This window comes from Rattus norvegicus, chromosome 1, assembly GCF_021556685.1.
Source record: "Rattus norvegicus strain SHRSP/BbbUtx chromosome 1, alternate assembly SHRSP_T2T, whole genome shotgun sequence".
NCBI lineage: Eukaryota > Metazoa > Chordata > Mammalia > Rodentia > Muridae > Rattus > Rattus norvegicus.
The window spans coordinates 164,227,858-164,245,909 of record NC_141534.1 but is presented as its reverse complement, the minus strand read 5'-3'; the positions used below and the strand labels follow the sequence as shown (position 1 = coordinate 164,245,909).

Below are 18,052 nucleotides of genomic sequence, written 5' to 3'. Positions count from 1 at the left end.
AGCACCACCCACACTGCTCTGTGCTAGGCAGATGGCTGGACTCACTGTCCACTGCTGTCCTCATCATTCCCCCGGGCAGTGGCTATGTGGGAGGGCCAGCCATCCTCACATACCTGCCTACCTCCGGTACATTCCTATCGTATTCCATCAATGGCTAAAGCTCAAGCTCTTCTTCCTCACAGCTTGTCCGTGAAGCTGACTTCCAGGTTTGTTAGCTGTACTCTGCCTGCTCAGTGGTCCACCATGATTACCTACTGGAATGACATCAGTTGAGCTGTGTTCCAGGACCAGCTGGAATTCCTACCAACTCTTTTAAAATGTCTGGTGCAGGGGTGTTAACCCAAGGAAGAAACAAATCAGAGAGGCTCAGTGACATGGCTCAGGATCTGACAGAAAGCGACAGAGTCAGTTCAAACCTGGCTCCGTGTGGTTTAAAACTGAAGACTTCCCCTTTTGGAAGCAGACAAAAAGTAACTGTCATTTATTGTTTAGTCTCACGTACATTATTTTGTTTGATCCTCACAAAAGTCCTGTGAGGTAGGTAGGGTTATGTATTACTATATGCCCATTTCACAGATGAAGAAATGGAGGTGGCTCAGTGAGGCGAGTGACTTGTATAGTCACAATAGCATGTTAGTGGCTTGACAGGTTCTGTACTTGCCCTAAGGTCAAGCTATTGGGTTAGGAAGCACCAAAAAAAAAAAAAAAAAAAAAAAAAAGGAGAAAGCAATGTTTTATGGGGAGAAAGTGGGGGCAGTGTTGATTTCTGAGGTTTCTTCCTTGACTTACTTGAATATGATCACAGATCTGCTTGTCCTGATTGGGTTCTCTGAAGAACTTTCCAGAGCATCAGTGGTACAGCAGCTCAAGACAGCCACATAAAGACTCCTAAGTCCCACATTAGGGAGGGAGAGGTTTTTATTGCCTCAGGACCAAGTTTTGCCTCTAACTTTGTAAACTCCCCACTCACCCTTTGCTCTGTCTACCCATGGATGCTAGTTCCAGGTTTCCTTAGCTGTGTCTGGAGCACTTTTCTGGCAGGGACGCCATAAGACTCTTACAGCTATAGTCACTCCAGGAATGAATCCCAACGTGCAGTTTAGAGGTCCATGAGGTTCCTCACCTGCTGGGGGAGTGGTGGCCTGGAGTTTCTTGTCCTTAATATATCCCAGGAAGGCCCATAGGTACTTAGGACTGGATAGGTCGACAGGGAGGACTGCGCTCTTTGGAGAAGTGTTGGGGGCTGGGCATTTACGCAAGGGCACTGGGATTACAGAGCACTCCTCCACTGCTTGCTGAACTGCTTCCCCAATCCCTAGATCTCCTCAGTCAGTGATCATCTTCTAGCCAGAAATAATTAGAAGCATGCGGAGTCCTGCTGGTGGGGAAGGCTGGTGAACCGGGGGCTGAGAACAAATCGAAGCCATGTGAAAGATGTTTGACTTACAGGGATGGAGAGGAGCGGGTTCTGCTAAAGACAAGTTGCAAAGGGGAATTCGTTCTGAGTAATATCTTCAAAGTGTCTAGTCAAAGCCGGGACACTTGTCTGTGTATAAAGGAAGGTCTAACAACAAGATCTAGCACAGTACAGATTTGGAGTCAATACTGAAAGAACTTTCTAATAGCTAGCAGTGCTCAACCACAGCAGGAACTGCCTTGGGGACAGTGAACATTCTGTCACTCGGGGGGATATGCAAGCCAGCAAAAGTGACCCCTTGGAGAGACTCAAGAAGAGGCACTCACCACCATGTACTGGGGTATCCTAGAGGAAGGGGAAGAACTAAGAAACTACTGGATCATTTTCCAACCCTGAGAGTTCACAGTGTATTATTGGTTTAAACTGACTGGTGTCAGTGATGCCTGCGATCCACAGGGCAAGGACTACAAGAGTCAAGCAACAGCTGGATCATGAAGCGTCTTCCACGTTCTCGGCTTCAACACTATCACATCTTTGCAGGGATAACAACCAATGTCTGAAGTCAAGAATCCTTCAGTTCAGCCTCTTCGGGAGGGGCACCCCCTCCTGCCTAAGCCTGGACACTTACTCCCCTAGGCCATGCCATGGCTCAACTTTCTCCCTGAGTGGAACCACAAAGGGTTCTGGGAACATATTGCATTCTAAAATACCTAAATATAGTTGCCTTTGGGCAAAGGTGTCCTGGTGCCTGGGCGTATCCTTCAGAGCAAAGAGCAGGAGTGATGGGGTTTGCTGTACATGTTGTGTCCTAGGAAATGAAAAGGGGCTCTTGTTTCCACCCTACCCGTCAGCCACCAGGGCTCTCTCTGGAGGTGGTTTAGCAGGGCACTGAGTAGTGGTAGGTGATAACCCATAAGAAAACTGCTACTCTTTGTCCTAGCCAGAGGGTCCTCTGTGGGTTCTTCTTGTATGTTTCAGCTGACTTCTAGCTTGTCACCACAAGCTACCCATCGCCAGTTCCCCTGGCAAGAAAAGGTGGTTCTGTTCAGAGGACATGTGGATTCCAGAAGGTGGACTTTGTCACGGGGAATCAGGTCCTGCTGTGCAATTAATGCAGATTAGTATAGTTCACCGCCTCCTGCCACTGGCGAGACACTCTCCTCGGAGCCTCAGCTCACAAGAGCTTCCTTGGGAACTCCTTCCCCAGTGTGACTAGGGTCTTTTTACCTGTACCTTATTAACCGGATGATCTTATTGTTCATAAAGTCCAGAGCATGTGGATGGGAAGAGTCAATGCAGAATCCATCACTCAGGGCGATCTTCAGCACCTCCTCCACAAAGGCCTGGAAGCTGTTGATCTGCTTGTTGGCAGGGACCACCCACAGCCTTTTGAGGTTCTGCTTGGTGTATTCTTCCTCTGGAAGGCCTTCCACGTTGGCCACCCAGTCAAGAGTCAGGTGGTTAGGGTCCTGCAAGTGGCTGGTGATGGAGGAGAGATTGCCATTGGAGCAGTAGAAGAGCTTAGAGCCAAGCAGTTTGAGGAAGAGGCAGGATGTGCTGAAGATGTTGGCATTGAACACCTCCATGCTGGAAGAGGACAGGCTGTAGATCTGTGGTGCCTCGCGCACGGTGAAGTGGACTGTTTGTACATGCTGCTTCAGTGTGATGTTGAGCATGGCGTTCTTCTCTGCCTTGGAGAGTTCTATCTCCTTTTCCTGCAGGGCCTCAATCAGGGGCTGTACCTGGTAGAAGTCAGCTTCCCTGCGGAGCAGACCCATCTCCTGGAAGTCCTCTGGCAGATCCAGGTGAGAGGTCCGCAGGAAGTTGAGGATATAGCGGAACACTTTGCCGTCACGGTCGATGAAGCAGTTACCCTGGCTGTCCCTCTTGGTGGGCATCTTCCCACTGAACATGGCACCCAGCATAGAATCAGGGAAGCTGGTCAGGGTTGCCAGTGAGGTTGTGTAGAGCTTGCCCCCAACATTCAGTGTGATGGGGTCAGACATGGTAGGAGGCTGGGTGCCTGGAAACAGTTCTGGATGGGTAAAATGAGAAATGATTATTACCCAACCATATCTGCATAGTCTCAATCCTACTCCTAACCATAGATCAAGCCTACATAGAGGGTAAAGTGTACCGATGGCTGGAGAATGGCTGATAACCACCGGGCTGTGGAGAGCATGTTAAACTCACAAGGGAAGATACGCACAGTCTGTGTCCTAGTACTCAGAGGAATCTTTGAAAAGCTTCCTTGGTGGTTTCAAATGCTCAGTGAGACCAGAGAGCCACTGGTCTGTGGAAGGAAGGAAAATGTGTCTGGGAAAGAAACTCCTTGAATTTTTTAAATGAATATTAATTTGCATACATAACGGTCCTATCATCTTTGACAGAGACAATACTGTTATCCATCCTGATTGCAGACGAGGACAGCTGGGCCAAGACTTATTCCTGGCTTACAGAAGTGGGTGTTTTGACAGGATTCAAACTCAAGTTCCCAGCTGGAGAATGCTACTCTTTGAAGTACTTAACCAATGCCTTGTGATTGGCCTCAGTACTCTCATTGCACCTGTGCTGATCTGGAGAGAATTCTTTTTCTCTTTCAAATTACAAATGGTTGTAACTTGAGCCATTTCCATCTATCTACCAGAACTATCACGGATCACTTGGTTTTTGGCCTCCCATTGACAGTCTTCTGGACACACACACACACACACACACACACACACACACACACACACACGCGGGCCGTCCCACCGTACCCGCCCACTCTGTCGTGAAGACCCTCATCTCATTTCGTTCCTCAGCTTCTGAGGCTGAGCGCACAGTGGTGTTGCTTCCTGCAGGTGTCCCCTGGGTGGAGGTGAGGTGGCTCGGCAGTTAGAGCATTTATTGCTCTTGCAGAGGGCTGGGGCTCAGGTGTCAGCAATCTTGTCTGAGCTAACTGCCTGTAACTCCAGTCCCAGAAAATCTAACGCCCTCTTCTGGCCCCTGGGGGGAACTACATGATGTACTGCACGGACATACATGCAGGCAGAATATTCACACATATGCAATACAAATAAACAAAATATTTTTGAAAGATAGTAAAAACCACCCCTCACTGCCTTACAGCCTCTAGAATCTAGGGCATTAGCCTCCTTTAACTGGAAGCTTTGGATCTAAAATCTTTTTAAGGTTCTGGAGAGCATGAGCTATATACACTCTCTCAGCTTCCACAGGGAAGCTGTAGAATGGGCTCAGCAGCACTACCCTGACAGGAGGTAGGGAAACCAGGAGGAAGAGGCCTCAGTTCTGCCCTACAGAACCCATGCTGGCTCGAGTCAGGGGAGGGCAGACAAGAGACGGTGAAAAGCGTACTGTACTGACAAGACAGACTGTGAAATGAGTCCCGCACAGCAGGAACATCCTGCTAAACACACTTACTGCCCAGATGGGGAGCTGGCTCCATGGAGGTATGGGGATGGGACAGCAGCGGCAGAGAACACTTCTCTGTGTATCTCTATTTGAAGAGGGTTTCTCCTTGAGACCCCCTTTCTCTCCAGAGATGGAGCCAGGAGGAATGGAGAATCTCACCCGCTTTGTGCCTCTGGGTGGGGGAAATGTTCCCTTTCCTTTCAAGCCCTTCTCAGTCTAATGGGGCGCTGGGATGCTGCAGAAAAGCATTAGCCATCTGGAGTGTCTGAGGAGCAACCAGCCCACGGCCAAGTTACAAAACTCTTGGCAGAAACGTGGAACAGATGGGCTGTGAGACATTGGGAAGGTTCAACAGAGCTGGGCGGCGAGCAGCCGTGGAAGGGGTGGAGGCCAGCGACTGGAAACAGCAGCTGGGCTGGTGCTTGGGCGTACAGTTGAGGCACACACAGGCAGGACCCAGGAGTGGGTAACCGTTACTCTGGATTAGGTGAACTAATGTAGTACCTCCTTTCTCCTTTCTCTTCTTTCCCACTCCCAAACTCTGGTCTCCTCTTTCTTTTTAAGACATTTTAGTTTAGTTTTTTTTTTTTTTTTTTTTTTTTATCCTTGAGAAAGTCACCCTCTCTCCCAACCCTGACTCTCTAAAACACTGGACTTCAAGCCTAGGCTTTAGGAATAGGTAAAGCTCCACAGGCTCAAGGGCCAGAGGGGCTGGGCTCTATTTTCAGACAGTTCTGTGCTCTAAAGACTCCGTGTCTCCTCCAGGTGAGTGCAGAAGTGTCAGGGTGGGAGGGTGGGAGACACGGGCTTTCCTGGAGAGCTGGGGGGGGGGAGCACCTAAACACTTCCTCCGATTGCACAAAGTAGCAGAGTGTGGCTTCAGGACTTCCTGTTTTTTGTCTGGGGAAAGCAACAGTTTTAGATGGTAGGAGCAGAGGTAGACTAAGGAGACAGGGGGCCCTTACCCAGGGAGCCCTCTATGGAGTCTGCTCGAGACCCACTGTGAACTCTTCTTGCCGAGGTCAAGACCTGGGAGGTTGCCTGGATTCTTCAGAACTACTATGATGTGTCTTGAAGCCATTTCTGTAAATGTTGCAGGAACTTAGTTACAGGCCTGCTCCCTAGTCTACACCCCACATCTTCCCTTGGCTCTGTCTTTTATTCTCCTCTGGTCCTGAAGCACTGATCCCTGTCCGAACCACTTCCACCTTAACCTTTCACTCTCTCCCCAACCCCACCTCTCTCTGCATTCCCGGCTCTGGCACTCACCCCCGCCCACCTGTCCCTACCCTTTTCTCTCTCCATCTTTCCTACTGCCAATGTTTATGTCCTGAACTAGAAGCCAGATTATCTGATAAGGCTCTGCCCAAATTCCTATGTTAAGAACTCTCTTCTTACTGGGCATGGTGGTCCATACTTTTAATTCTAGCACCCAGGGAGGCAGAGACAGGAAGATTTCTGTGAGTTCAAGGGCGGCCTGGTCTACATAGCAAGTTCCAGGTCAGCTAAGGTTACACAGACAGGTCCTCTCTAAACAAAAACCTCTCTTCTGAGGGCTTCAATCTTGCTCAGTTTGGTGGTTCAATCCTGTGATCTTTGCTAGTTGAGAGCTAAAGCAGGAGAATTCTAAGTTCAAGGCTATGGCAGTCAACTTAGTTAAGTCCTTTTCTTACAATAAAAAAAGGGCCAGGATGTAACTCATTAGACGAATGCTTTCTTAGCATGCAGAAAACCTCAGTTCAATCCCCAGTACTAGAGAAAGGTCCTCCTGCCCCCACCACGCCTAGCCCTTTCTCTAGTGTTGCAGAACATCTGATGGGCTACAGTTTATTAGACTGTGTAAACGCTGTTAATTTTCAGAAAAGCGGTGCATTTGTCTAGGGAATTACAGGCATTATTCCCAGGGGTCTGAAACTGTCTAGGCTAAAGATGAAAAGACACACCCAGGGTAAGGAGAGGCCCTGTCTTGGCAGGCAGCCTCCCCTCCCACCCGTGTTTCCACGGATCTCTTTTCCTGGTCTATAAGAAGTCATTTCATGGGCCGAAGCTCCTGGGATGGCCTATCAGGATCTTCTCAGAGTTTCAGCCCTTGAATAAACCCTGACTTCCTTCTCACCACGTCCTTGTCTCACAAGTATTGGTGAACACGCTCAATCTTGGAATAGAAACAACAGGACAAGCCGCGGATGTGACGGTATGTGCCTGCAGCCCCAGCAGCTGGGAGTGGAAGACGACCGTTCGACACCAGCTGTTCCATGGCAATTTCCTCTGACATAAACAATCCACCTGGGAAGGAAGGTTTAGACTCCAGGGAGGCTCACTTAAGAGGCAGGATGTTAAAACTGAGGGGAACAAAAGGATGTTCTGAGGGGGAGGTGAAACATTCTATCCTGTAGGGAAGCTTGCAAAGCCCCCAAAATAAATAATTCCAAAGCTCCCGGAAGTCCCCGAAACCGACTCTGTTCACTAGGCCTCTTCAAGCATATGTTAACTACAAGGACTGCAGAGCAGATCTCTCCCACAAGCAAAGCTGTCTGGAGGAGGCTCGAATCACATGGTCACCCGAGATAATTTCCAACCTACCAAGCTGCCGACAGGTTGTGCAGTAGTGGGCTTCAGCTTTTTGTGAGCTGTCACGAAGGGTTTTGGGTAACACAGATGTCTTTGAGTCATTTCTGCTCCTGTGAGTTACTCTAATAAAACTCACAGGTTCACCACATCGTTGGACTACAGTGGTTTCTTATCTGAACTGAGAAACCCAGAAAACTACTAAAATATAAACAAATTGTGCTACAGTTATATAATAGAGTATGACTATACATTATGCAACTTTTACACACACGCGCGCGCACACACACGCACACTCAAACATACAGATACAAAGCACTGCCACAAGTGGAAGAGGCCAGTCTCAGAAGTGAGCATGATTCTACTTGTATAATATTCTGACAAAAACTAGAGATAGAGAGGGATCTGCTAGTGGCCAGGCTGGGGAGAAGGCGTGGGCTATGAAGAGGCACAACAGAATATTTCGGAGTGATAAAATTCTGCACATCTCCATTTCATGGTGGTCAAAAATTAAATATTATAACTCAAGAATGAGTTTCATTGACTATAAACTATCTCTGTAAACTGAGAATGGGATAGCATATTAATGAGCCATGAAATCAATACAGTAACTGGGCTGTGAGCAGCTGCTTCTCTTGTGGTGAGTTTTTGTTTCAGTTATATGTGTGTACCCCATAAAATGATACCCCAAAGGGAGACACTCGCCTGCTGTGTGCTTTAAATTAAAATCAAAATTATAGAACAGGCTGTGAGTGAAGGGAAGAGAAGACAAAGCCCCACCCTTTGAAGGTGGGAATTGAATCTATCTGATAAACTGACCGTAGGCAGGTTTACAAGAGGGAAAACATGTAAATACACAGTTGTCCCACAAATAGACCCCGGAGAAGAGTCAGATTACTGAGGTCTATACAGTGCCACAAGTGACAAGTGAGAATACGGGCTGGGGGCTTCCACGAGTTGTGTGTCAAGGATACTTACAAGGTGATGCTGGTTATCTCAGGTAATATGAGCCTTCAGAGCTCTCCCCGGAGGAACGGGTGACAGCCTGTGATAAAATCTGTTTGGGCACTGAGTGTGGTGTTCCTTAGTCTATTCTGTGATTCAGTTCATCTTCTGGGTTGAGGAGCCAATAGCTAGAGAGCAATTAAGATAATTCTTAGTCTTTCCTCAAGTAAAGAATCTTCAGAGAAAGCCCCTTCCTGGACTTGGAAGGAAAGTTAGGAGCTAGAAGGGCAGGAAGTCAGAGAGGCTTTGGTTTTCTTTTTTCAATTCAAAGCACTCAGAGCACTCTATCACACCCTGGGGAATCATTTTCTGAGCCCCTAGCCCTTTCATAACAATGACAGGACTCATGTCTGCGTGGTGAATGGCTAGCACACAGTAGGTCCAGAGTTCTAACTGTGGAAAGCTCCAGAAGCTCCTTTGGGTGTCTACCGCTCTCAGCCCGCTTCCTGAAATACTTGTGTTGGAGCATCTTCTGTAGTTCTTACCAACAGCTGTCCACAGCAGCAGGGCTTACGTCAGTAGCTGCTCCTGGGCAGAGACTGGTCGCCGGAGACACCAGCTATCAGAAGATTGACCTTTCACCCCTCACCTTTCAGTAGGGACCAGGGTGACAGTCACCATGGATAAGTACTGTAATCAGCCATATTTGAATATTGGAATCTTCACAAACACCCAAACAGGACTGTGAGTTGGCAAAACCAGGCACTGGGAGGGTGGGGCAGGCAGAGGGAATGAAGGAAGCTGCTGTCTTTTCTCTTGCCCAGTCAGATGCACTTCCTACTCTGGTCTTTTCAGACTTATCCTTCTACAAAGAGCCAAAAATCCACTCAGCAGACTGTCTTCATGCATTCTGCAGGACATTCTTGCCAATCAGCTGGCCTGGGTAGGGGGTCCTGGGACCTCTGATTAGCAGGTTAGAAGCACACACGACAACTTACAGTTGTAACTGGACTCTGAGGAAGGAAGAGCAGAGCTCTGGGAGCCTGTAGGGTCTGCACTAACTGTAGGCAGACAATGTCAGAGAATGACTGTGTGTGGGGAAATCCGACATGTTTGGTATTGGTGTAAGAGAAAAGGTAGGGTTTTGGGGGAGGGGCGTTGAATGATAATGAGTCGATAGGCTCATATATTTGCATGCTTAGTCACCAGGGAGCAGAACTGTTTGAAAGGATTAGAAGGATGAGGAGGTGTGGCCTTGCTGGAAGACTGTGTCAGTGGGAGTGGCTTTGATGTTTAGAGAGCCCAAGCCCTACCTATCTTTCCCTACCTGTTGTATGTAAATTAGGATGTAAAGCTCTCAGCTCCAGGGCCCTTTCTGCTTCATGCAGACATACTCCCTTATATGATAACAGTGAACTAACCCTCTGAAAATGTAAGCCAGCCCCTAATTAAATGCTTTTTTTCCAGTTGATAAGATAAAATTGTCCACCTAAACATACAAAGCCCTGTACACATTCATCCCTTAAAAACAATCATAACAACTTGTAAAAGTACAGCATGGAATCTTAACATCAACTTCTCTCCCGCGGCGGCTTCTCTGCCTCTCCCTGTCTCTCCTCTAAATGCTTTTTTGAAATAAATGTTGCAACCAGGTGGTGGTGTGCACCTTTAATCCCAGTACTGGGAAGGTAGAGGCAGGGGATCTCTGAGTTCAAGGCCAGCCTGGTCTACAGAGCAAGTTCTTGGATCTCAGCTAGGGCTACACAAAGAAACCTGTCTTGAAAAACCTGAATGAATGAATGAATGAATGAATAAACGAGTGTTGACTGGGTCATGGTGTCTGTTCACAGCAATGTAACAGTGAGTAAGATGGGGCTGGGGGGTGTATCTCAGGGGTAAAGTACTTGCCTGGCATCTAAGGCCCAGGGTTCAGAAAGTGGTTTTAAAGGGTTGAAGTGTATCGCTCATGAGTATCTGCCAAATATATTCAATCCTGGTTTCCATTCCAAGCACTGCAGACAGGCAGACAGACAAAACTGGTGATGAAAGCTATAAGCAACAGAAGGTGTAATAGCCTTAAAAAGTCGGAAACCTCCTGAAGCAGCTTGTTCAAATACCACCCTGCACCCTGCTTGGCGGCCCAGCGCTGCCACCCGTCCCAGGGCCTCACTTACCATCTGGCAACTCTTTACTCATGTTAATTCCTTTCATTCTGGGTGGTGGTGATCAGTTTAGAATCTCACCTATGTCAGGCAGGCATTCTACACTGAGGTGTATCTCCATCATTCATTCAGGGGTGTGTGTGTGTGTGTGTGTGTGTAATAGAATCTACGACTTTGGGATGTCAAGACAGTTTCTCTACTACTGTGCTTTGTCCTCAGCCCTACTTTTAATAATGTTATGTGGAAAAGAACAAGGAATGATTCTGTTGTGCTAAATGCTCTCCTTTTCGCAGTGGTCCGGGACACACCACTCTCAAGTACGACTGCATGAAGCCAGGATCCGCCATGTCCCTTTGGCTTATTGACTGTTTGGTTATTTTGAGAAAGTGCAGACACAGGAGTAGCTCTGGAGTGATGCACTCTTACGCAGGGAATTTGCAAGTACAGAGGAAACTCATTAGGACCCAGAAGAGAGCAGCACGGAGATGACCACGGTCACCTGAGACTTTCACCTGTATGAGAAGCCAACCCATATTAACTACACATTTTTCCCCATCCCCCACTCTGCCATAATTCTCCACCACCCCCAGAAGCCTCAAGCATTTTTTTCCTTTCTCTACTCCAGGATGTTGTATAAACTTCAATCACAAATTCTTAGAGTCTTTTTTCTGTGGGACTCCCAAATGTGTACACACTAACCAAAATGGGCTTTCTCCTGTTCATCTGCTCTGTATTAAGTTGAAGCCCATTCTGGGCATCTAATAACTCATTTTTTCTACAATATTATTACCCTCTCCAGTTTGTAGATGAGGAAAACTGAGGCTCAGAGAGGGTAAGAAATAGCTCAAGATCACATATCCAGTCAGTGGGGGAACTGCAATCTGGATCCAATGCTGGATCTCATACCTCAGTTCATTTCTGTCTATCACAAGACCCCAATGTGTAATGAAAGCAAGAGATGCCCCATCCTCACGTTCTGTGTGGAACTTTGCCCAATCATATCTGAAGCCAGGGAACAAAAAACCCCAGGATGACAAACAGCTCCTGCACAGTGCAGGTCTGTGCAATCAAAACCTTTCTACTTCAACAGAAACCAAGGATGTCTACTGAAAAATGCAACGCTCAAAAAGCAGGTCCTTAAAGGTCAGATTCAAAAGATGGATGAGGGTGCAAACTGAATCAGGAAATACAAGTTCCCAACAGCAGCCCTGTATGTGGATTAACAGTTCTCTTATGAAGGTTTTCCAAGAGGCAAGTTCCAGTTTGCCTGTCCAGTCAAAATGCAGTAAAACCCCCCACCCTCTCAGCCTCTCTGAGCAAACCACAAGCATCAAACTAGGAGCTGGTAGTGCCTTGATCCTTAAGATCATTTGATAGGACAGTGGGGCCAGGGTGCCCTACCTGGTTTTGTGGGGCAATTTCAGTCTAGGGCCTGAAAGTCATGATTTGCAACATTTAATTAAGACCCTTGAAATAGAAATCTTTGAGATGTTCTGTAAGAACTGTACCCTGTAATCCTCAGTCCTTGCAGCCTCCAGGAGGGTAGTCGTGTGCAGTCAACCTGGTTGTGGGTGTGTTAAATATGGTGGCCCCTTTAAGCTCCATGACAGTATGTCACAGAAAGTATTACCTCCACTTTACAAAGGGGAAACTGAGGCTCAGGAGGTTAGACAACTGGCTCAAAGTATCAGCAGGCTGTGTGGCCAGGCCACTCTGCCAGCAGGGTGTGCACTCTGCAGTCTTCGGAAGTGAAGATCTTTCTCCTGTAGGTATTTTCTCCTCAGGGAGCCTCAACTTGACTCCAATCATATGCCAGGGGCCGGAGAGAGAGTGCTTCCTGAGAGAGTCCACGGCATGCTGAAAGCCCCTGAGGCATTTCCTGAAGGTTAGTTCATTAACATGCCGCAGCAGCAGTGTGAGGGACTGGGGCTGTTATCCTGATTCTAGAATTATAAAACCAAAGCCCAGAACAGTGAAGACAGCTACTGAAGACCACATACTGAGAGGAGGCTGGCTGGATTTCCAAATGAGGGCTCCTGAGCTATGCCCTGTCCAGTACCATAAGCTATAGTGTTTTATTCAGGACCATAAACAGAATTTGAATAAAGGCTTATAATACTTCTGAGAGGAAAACAAAAGACATTGATTGATTGATTGATTGATTGATTGTGCTGCTGAACTACTAAGTTACTGAGCCCAAACCAAAAGATAGGACTTTTGTTCTAAAACAGCGATAAGGAATGGAGACACAGAATCTTTTGGGTGCTATCAGTGAAGACCAACCGTGGTCTCGACTCTAAGCCTGAGTAGAAATCTCTCTTCCCTCTCTGGCTCATCACTCAGAGAGCCTAGAAATGATCTATGAGCACACTTACATGGGTCTTTATGGAGAAACTAGAACTTCCTGGAAAAATAGATGTTTTCTGGACTTTTAAAGGAAAAGTCCCAGGTGGGCCTGGAACTTCTTTTGCCAGATAATAATGAACAAAGACTAATAAGTTCACGTTAGATGCATAGGGGAGCTGGCCTCAAGATTTAATATAATTTGAGTATCAAAAATAATAACAATAGTAGATTTTGGCACATTGGAAACACTTAATGGGTCCATACTATTACTGCAAACAGAGAGGAGGGGGAGAGGAGGGAATAGGGAGAACGAAGAAAATGCTATTCTATAAAAAGGAATACCAGGCGGTGGGCGGGCCCCGCTGCTGTCTTAGCTTCTTTTCCTGTCGCTGTGATAAAACATCCTAACCAAAAGAACTCAAGAGGAGCTTGCTTCTGTTTGAGGTGCAGCCCATCACAGAAGGGGAGTTGAGGGGTTTGTGGCACACCACATGGTCACACTCATCTACAGTCAAGAAGCAGAGGGCAGTAAGCACTCGGTTCCCTTTCTCCATTTGTATAGTCAGGGAATGGTCCCGGCCACTGTTAAGATGGCCTTTCGGCTGAGCGTAGTGGCACACGCCTTTGATCCCAGCACTGGGAAGGCACCGGAGGCAGCTTCGCTTGAGTTTAAGGCTGGTTGAAGTAGTAAGCTCTAGGGTAGCCCAAGCCACAGAGCTACACAGGGAGGCCCTGCCTTGGAAAAAAACGACACCCAAAAAACAAACAAACAAAGTAGAAACACAGGCCTTGTGGATGGGATGGGAATGTCTTCCACAGGCTCAGGTGTTTGCATATTTAGTCTCCAGTTGGTGTTATTGTTTGGAAGAATTTTGAGAAGTGTGGCCTTGCTGGAGGAAGTCTGTCACTTGGGGCAGGCTTTGAGGCTTTTGTTTTTTTAAAGATTTATTTCTTTATTATATATAAGTACGCTGTTGCTGTCTTCAGACACACCAGAAGAGGGCATCAGATCTCATTACAGATGGTTGTGAGCCACCATGTGGTTGCTGGGAATTGAACTCAGGACCTCTGGAAGAGCAGTCAGTGCTCTTAACCACTGAGCCATCTCTCCAGCCCAGGCTTTGAGGTTTTAATGAAAGTTATGCACCAATCTCACTCAGCTCTCTCCGCTTCCTACTTGCAGTTCAGGATGTGAGCTCTCAGCTCTTCTTACTGCCAAGATGGACTCTTATCCTGCTGGATGAGCGCAAACAAACTCCTTTACAAACTGCCTTGGTCAAGGTGATTATCACAGCAGGAGAAAGTAGCTATCACGGACCCCCCACGCCAATTAAGATGATCAAGACAATCCCAGAGCATGCCCAGAGCCTGGCTCCCAGGTAATTCTCAGTTCTGTCACATGGACAATTCCCGCTAACACCACAGTGTTATAGGCCTGCTTTTCCAGTACTTGGAGGTAGAGGTAGGGAGGCTAGGAGTTCAGGGACAGCCTGGGCTACTGGAGACCCAGTCTCAACATACTCCTCCACTCAAAACGAACACCAACTAATACAGAAGGAATAGTACAATTAGAAGAATACTGTTTGTAGCCTCCAGTGTTATAATTCAGACAAAGATCATCAATGGATATGGCAGAGAAGGAGCACATAGTCTAGAGCAGTGCTTCTCAACCCTCCCAATGCTGTGACCCTTTAATACAGTTCCTCATGCTGTGGTGACCCCCAGTCATAAAATTATTGCATTGCTACTTCATAACTGTAATTTTGCTACTGCCAGAAATCATGATGCACATGTGTTTTCCAATGGTGACCTGTGAAGGGGTCATGACCTACAGGTTGAGAACCACTGGACACTAGAGAATGTATCACAGACATTTTCCTTGTTACCATGGAGACGTATGCTGTCAAGACATTAACCACTAACCAAATGGCTTCATGAAGGCCCCTGATATCTGCCTTCTAAGAGGATGGAATCAGAAGTCCACAGAAGCAGAAATAGCTAGGATCTAATCATTAAGGAACTAATCAAATATAAACAGGTAAGATGGCTCTTTTCAGATTAAATGATTCACTCAAAGAAATGTTTAGCAGGTACAGTACGTGGATCTTGACTAGATAGGATCATTAAAGGTAATAGCTAAAGGTTTTTGGAGAAGAACAATCTGGAAAAAAATTAACACCAAGTGCTTATTTGGTAACACCAAAGGAAAGATTACAATTATGTAGAAAAGCACCACTCTTGTGAGATGGATATATATTGGAGGATTTAGGAAAATTTCTAGATAAGGTCTTACTATGTGCCCCAGGCTGGCCAATAACCAATCTTTCTGCTTAGTGTGCCAAGTGCTGGGAGCATGGACATGTGCCACTATGCCTGGCTGAGATATTCACGGTCTCTTCTCTCCCTTCCTCCCTCAGCCCGCTCTTCCCATTTCTCTCTCCTTTCTTTTGTGTGACAGGTTCTCATGCTACCCTTCCCAGCCAGTCTAGAGCTCTCAGGCTCAAGTGATCCTCCTGCCTCAGCATCCTGACTGCTTGGACTACAGGGACAAGCTCTCAAGCTTGGCTTGTAGGTTAAAGTGGCTGGGAGATGTGTGTTTGTCTATGTAAAGGCAAATGCCTTTAAGCATGGATAGGTGAACACAGGCCGTACTTGGAATTTGTTATATGTTTGGCATTTAGAGGCTGATATAGTCAGCTAGGACCAAAGTTTTTGAGTGCTAGGAGAAGTTTTTTGAGTGGGAAGTCCTTCTAGATTGGAGTTGGCCCAGAGGATCAGCCTGCTCATCTTCCCTTCTGGGATCCAGGATTTGAGATATGGCTGTCTGGGCCTTGTTTCTGACGCTTCCTCCTGAGCCTAGAATCTGCTGCTGTTAAGTGGCAGGACGGAGACTCCTGCTGTGTATATCGAGAGACACTTCTGGAGCCAAGGTGTGTTGAGCATGGGCACGGAGAACTAGTGGGCTTCAGGGTAGAGGACAGTATATGGTCTTTGGCCAGAGTCAGTGTTTGTGGTAGGTTCTCGGAGGGAAGATGATGGTAGCCATGAAAACCATGACAGTTCAAACTGTGACCACTACGCAACACGCTAATTTCTACTCTTTTCCCTCCCCCTCTCCGTTTTTTCAAGACTGGGGTTCTCTGTGTAGCCCTGACTGTCCTGGTATTCACTCTGTAGACCAGGCTGGCCTCAAACTCAAGAGATCTGCCTGCTTCTGCTGCCCAAGTGCTGGGATTAAAGGGGTGAGCCATCGCTGCCTTGTGAAATAGACACTCATATACTCATATATACATAAACTCATATACTCATATATACATATACTCATATATACATATACTCATATATACATATACTCATATATATACACTCATATACTCATATATACATAAACTCATATACTCATATATACACTCATATATACATATACTCATATATATACACACTCATATACTCATATACATATACTCATAGACACTCATATACTCATAGATACCCATATAGACCAGCAAGACGCCTTTCCTTCCTCTGAAATTTGACTTTGCCAGGCCTTACATGTGGCATCCACAGAGTACTTTATGCTCAGGACTTAGCACAATTAACCTAAGTAGGTGCCTGGCCTCCCTTCTGGGGTGGGGAAACCCCTCTCCATCCCCAGAAAAGGGCTGGGCAGGGAGCAGGGACAACTTTTTTTTTTTAACTTTAATTTTCACCTTCTCATACTGACTTGTTCGCCAACAGGAATATTTTTGCCCCTGCCCTGGAGATAAACACTTTAAAACTTTCCATTTTGAACTAGTTCTGTGAACTTTCAATTTGGAATCAAACGTGTAGGACAATGTCTAATTGGGCTGCCTTGCTGCAAAGGCAAAGGAGGCTTCCACTGTGTTGGGGAAGGGACAGAGCAGCAGGTAAATTTCAAAGATGACAATGTTCACGTGAGTGATGTCTGCTGATCAACTAGCAGCTTCCCAGCTTTACCCAGGGTGATCCCCAGGATGAGGACTTTGGCCCAGAGCCCTGCAGACTTCCCCTTCACCCTTTCACACCCAACAGCTGATTGTCATCTTGTCCTGCCCTATCTCTGAGAGGCTTACAGGCTGCTCCACTCAGTCCACACAGGGGGCACTGGAATTTGTGCCCATCAGGGTGGCACTGGGGTGGGCTGGGTTAGAAGAAGAAACCACCCCACCTGAGGCATTTCCTTGCTTGTACAGAAAGGCTTTGTTGAAGATGGTCCCTGCACCATCCCTCATCCGCAGGCAGGACTTTCCTTAGCCACCCTGGCTCACTCTCCTGCTTCATCCTGTGGTTTTCCTCAGGCACCCACACCTCCTTTCAACTTTCTCTTCTTGTGGTCTTCCCACTCCTCCCACCAGTGGTAATTATAAACAAAGGGTTTTTCAAACAGCCCCAGCCTGAAGATACCATGGCAGGGTTGCCTTGTAGCTTGGCATTGGATACGCTAGGGCACAGGTCCTGAAGCGCAACTTTGGATAGGTGGGGCCCCCAGACGGGCAGGAAAAGGCAGGGTCTTTGAAGGCTTCTAGGGCAAGTCACTTATGTGTGTTCCTCACCTGGAAACAGATATGGTGAGGCCATTGCAGGATGTAAGTAGAATGAGTATGTGTGTGACGCACTGAACTCCAGGGATGTGCTCTTTATTTCTAGTCATATGGAAGGAATGGTGCTGTGTACATCCACACGCCCAGGGTTCACTAGAGCTGGGAAGGGTCTCTGTCATTCCTGTGGTCCGCCTTGCGCTCCTCCACCTAACCCAGCACCCACTCCTCAGCTCTGGAACTGATCAGACAAGAGGCCACCCTCTCACCTAGAGGCCCCGCCCTCTCCTTGCCCACCAAAGGCTCCTCCCACAGAGCGTCTTTTTCTCCAGCCCCGCCCCTCAGATAGTTCGGTCCATCCCCCCCCCACCCCGAAACGCGCCCCTCCCCCGCGGCCACGGGCGGGGCTACCCCACTTCACAGATGAGAACAGCGAGGCTGAGACAGATGACCTTTCACGGCAGGACAGCTGCCCCGAGAGACCCGTATGCGTCCGCTGGGTCCAGAACCCCCCCCACACCTCCACCCCGGCGCACCGCACCCACCTCCTGCCCTCGCTCGGCAGCCTCCCCTCCAGCCAGCGCAGCTTCGCTAGGGGGTGGGCCGGGCGGGGGCAGGGGAGGGACGTTCCGGGCCGCGTG

The 18,052-nt window shown here is 47.6% G+C and overlaps 1 protein-coding gene across 1 annotated transcript; it reads right to left on the bottom strand.

Moving 5' to 3' along the window:
- Window positions 1–451: 451 nt before the first annotated feature.
- On the bottom strand, window positions 452–18,004 carry Kctd21 (potassium channel tetramerization domain containing 21). The gene is given in 2 exon segments (NM_001109151.2): window positions 452–3,452; window positions 17,957–18,004. A coding segment is annotated over 1 exon segment (783 nt). The 5' UTR covers window positions 3,424–3,452; window positions 17,957–18,004; the 3' UTR covers window positions 452–2,640.
- Between the last annotated feature and the right edge of the window lie 48 nt (window positions 18,005–18,052).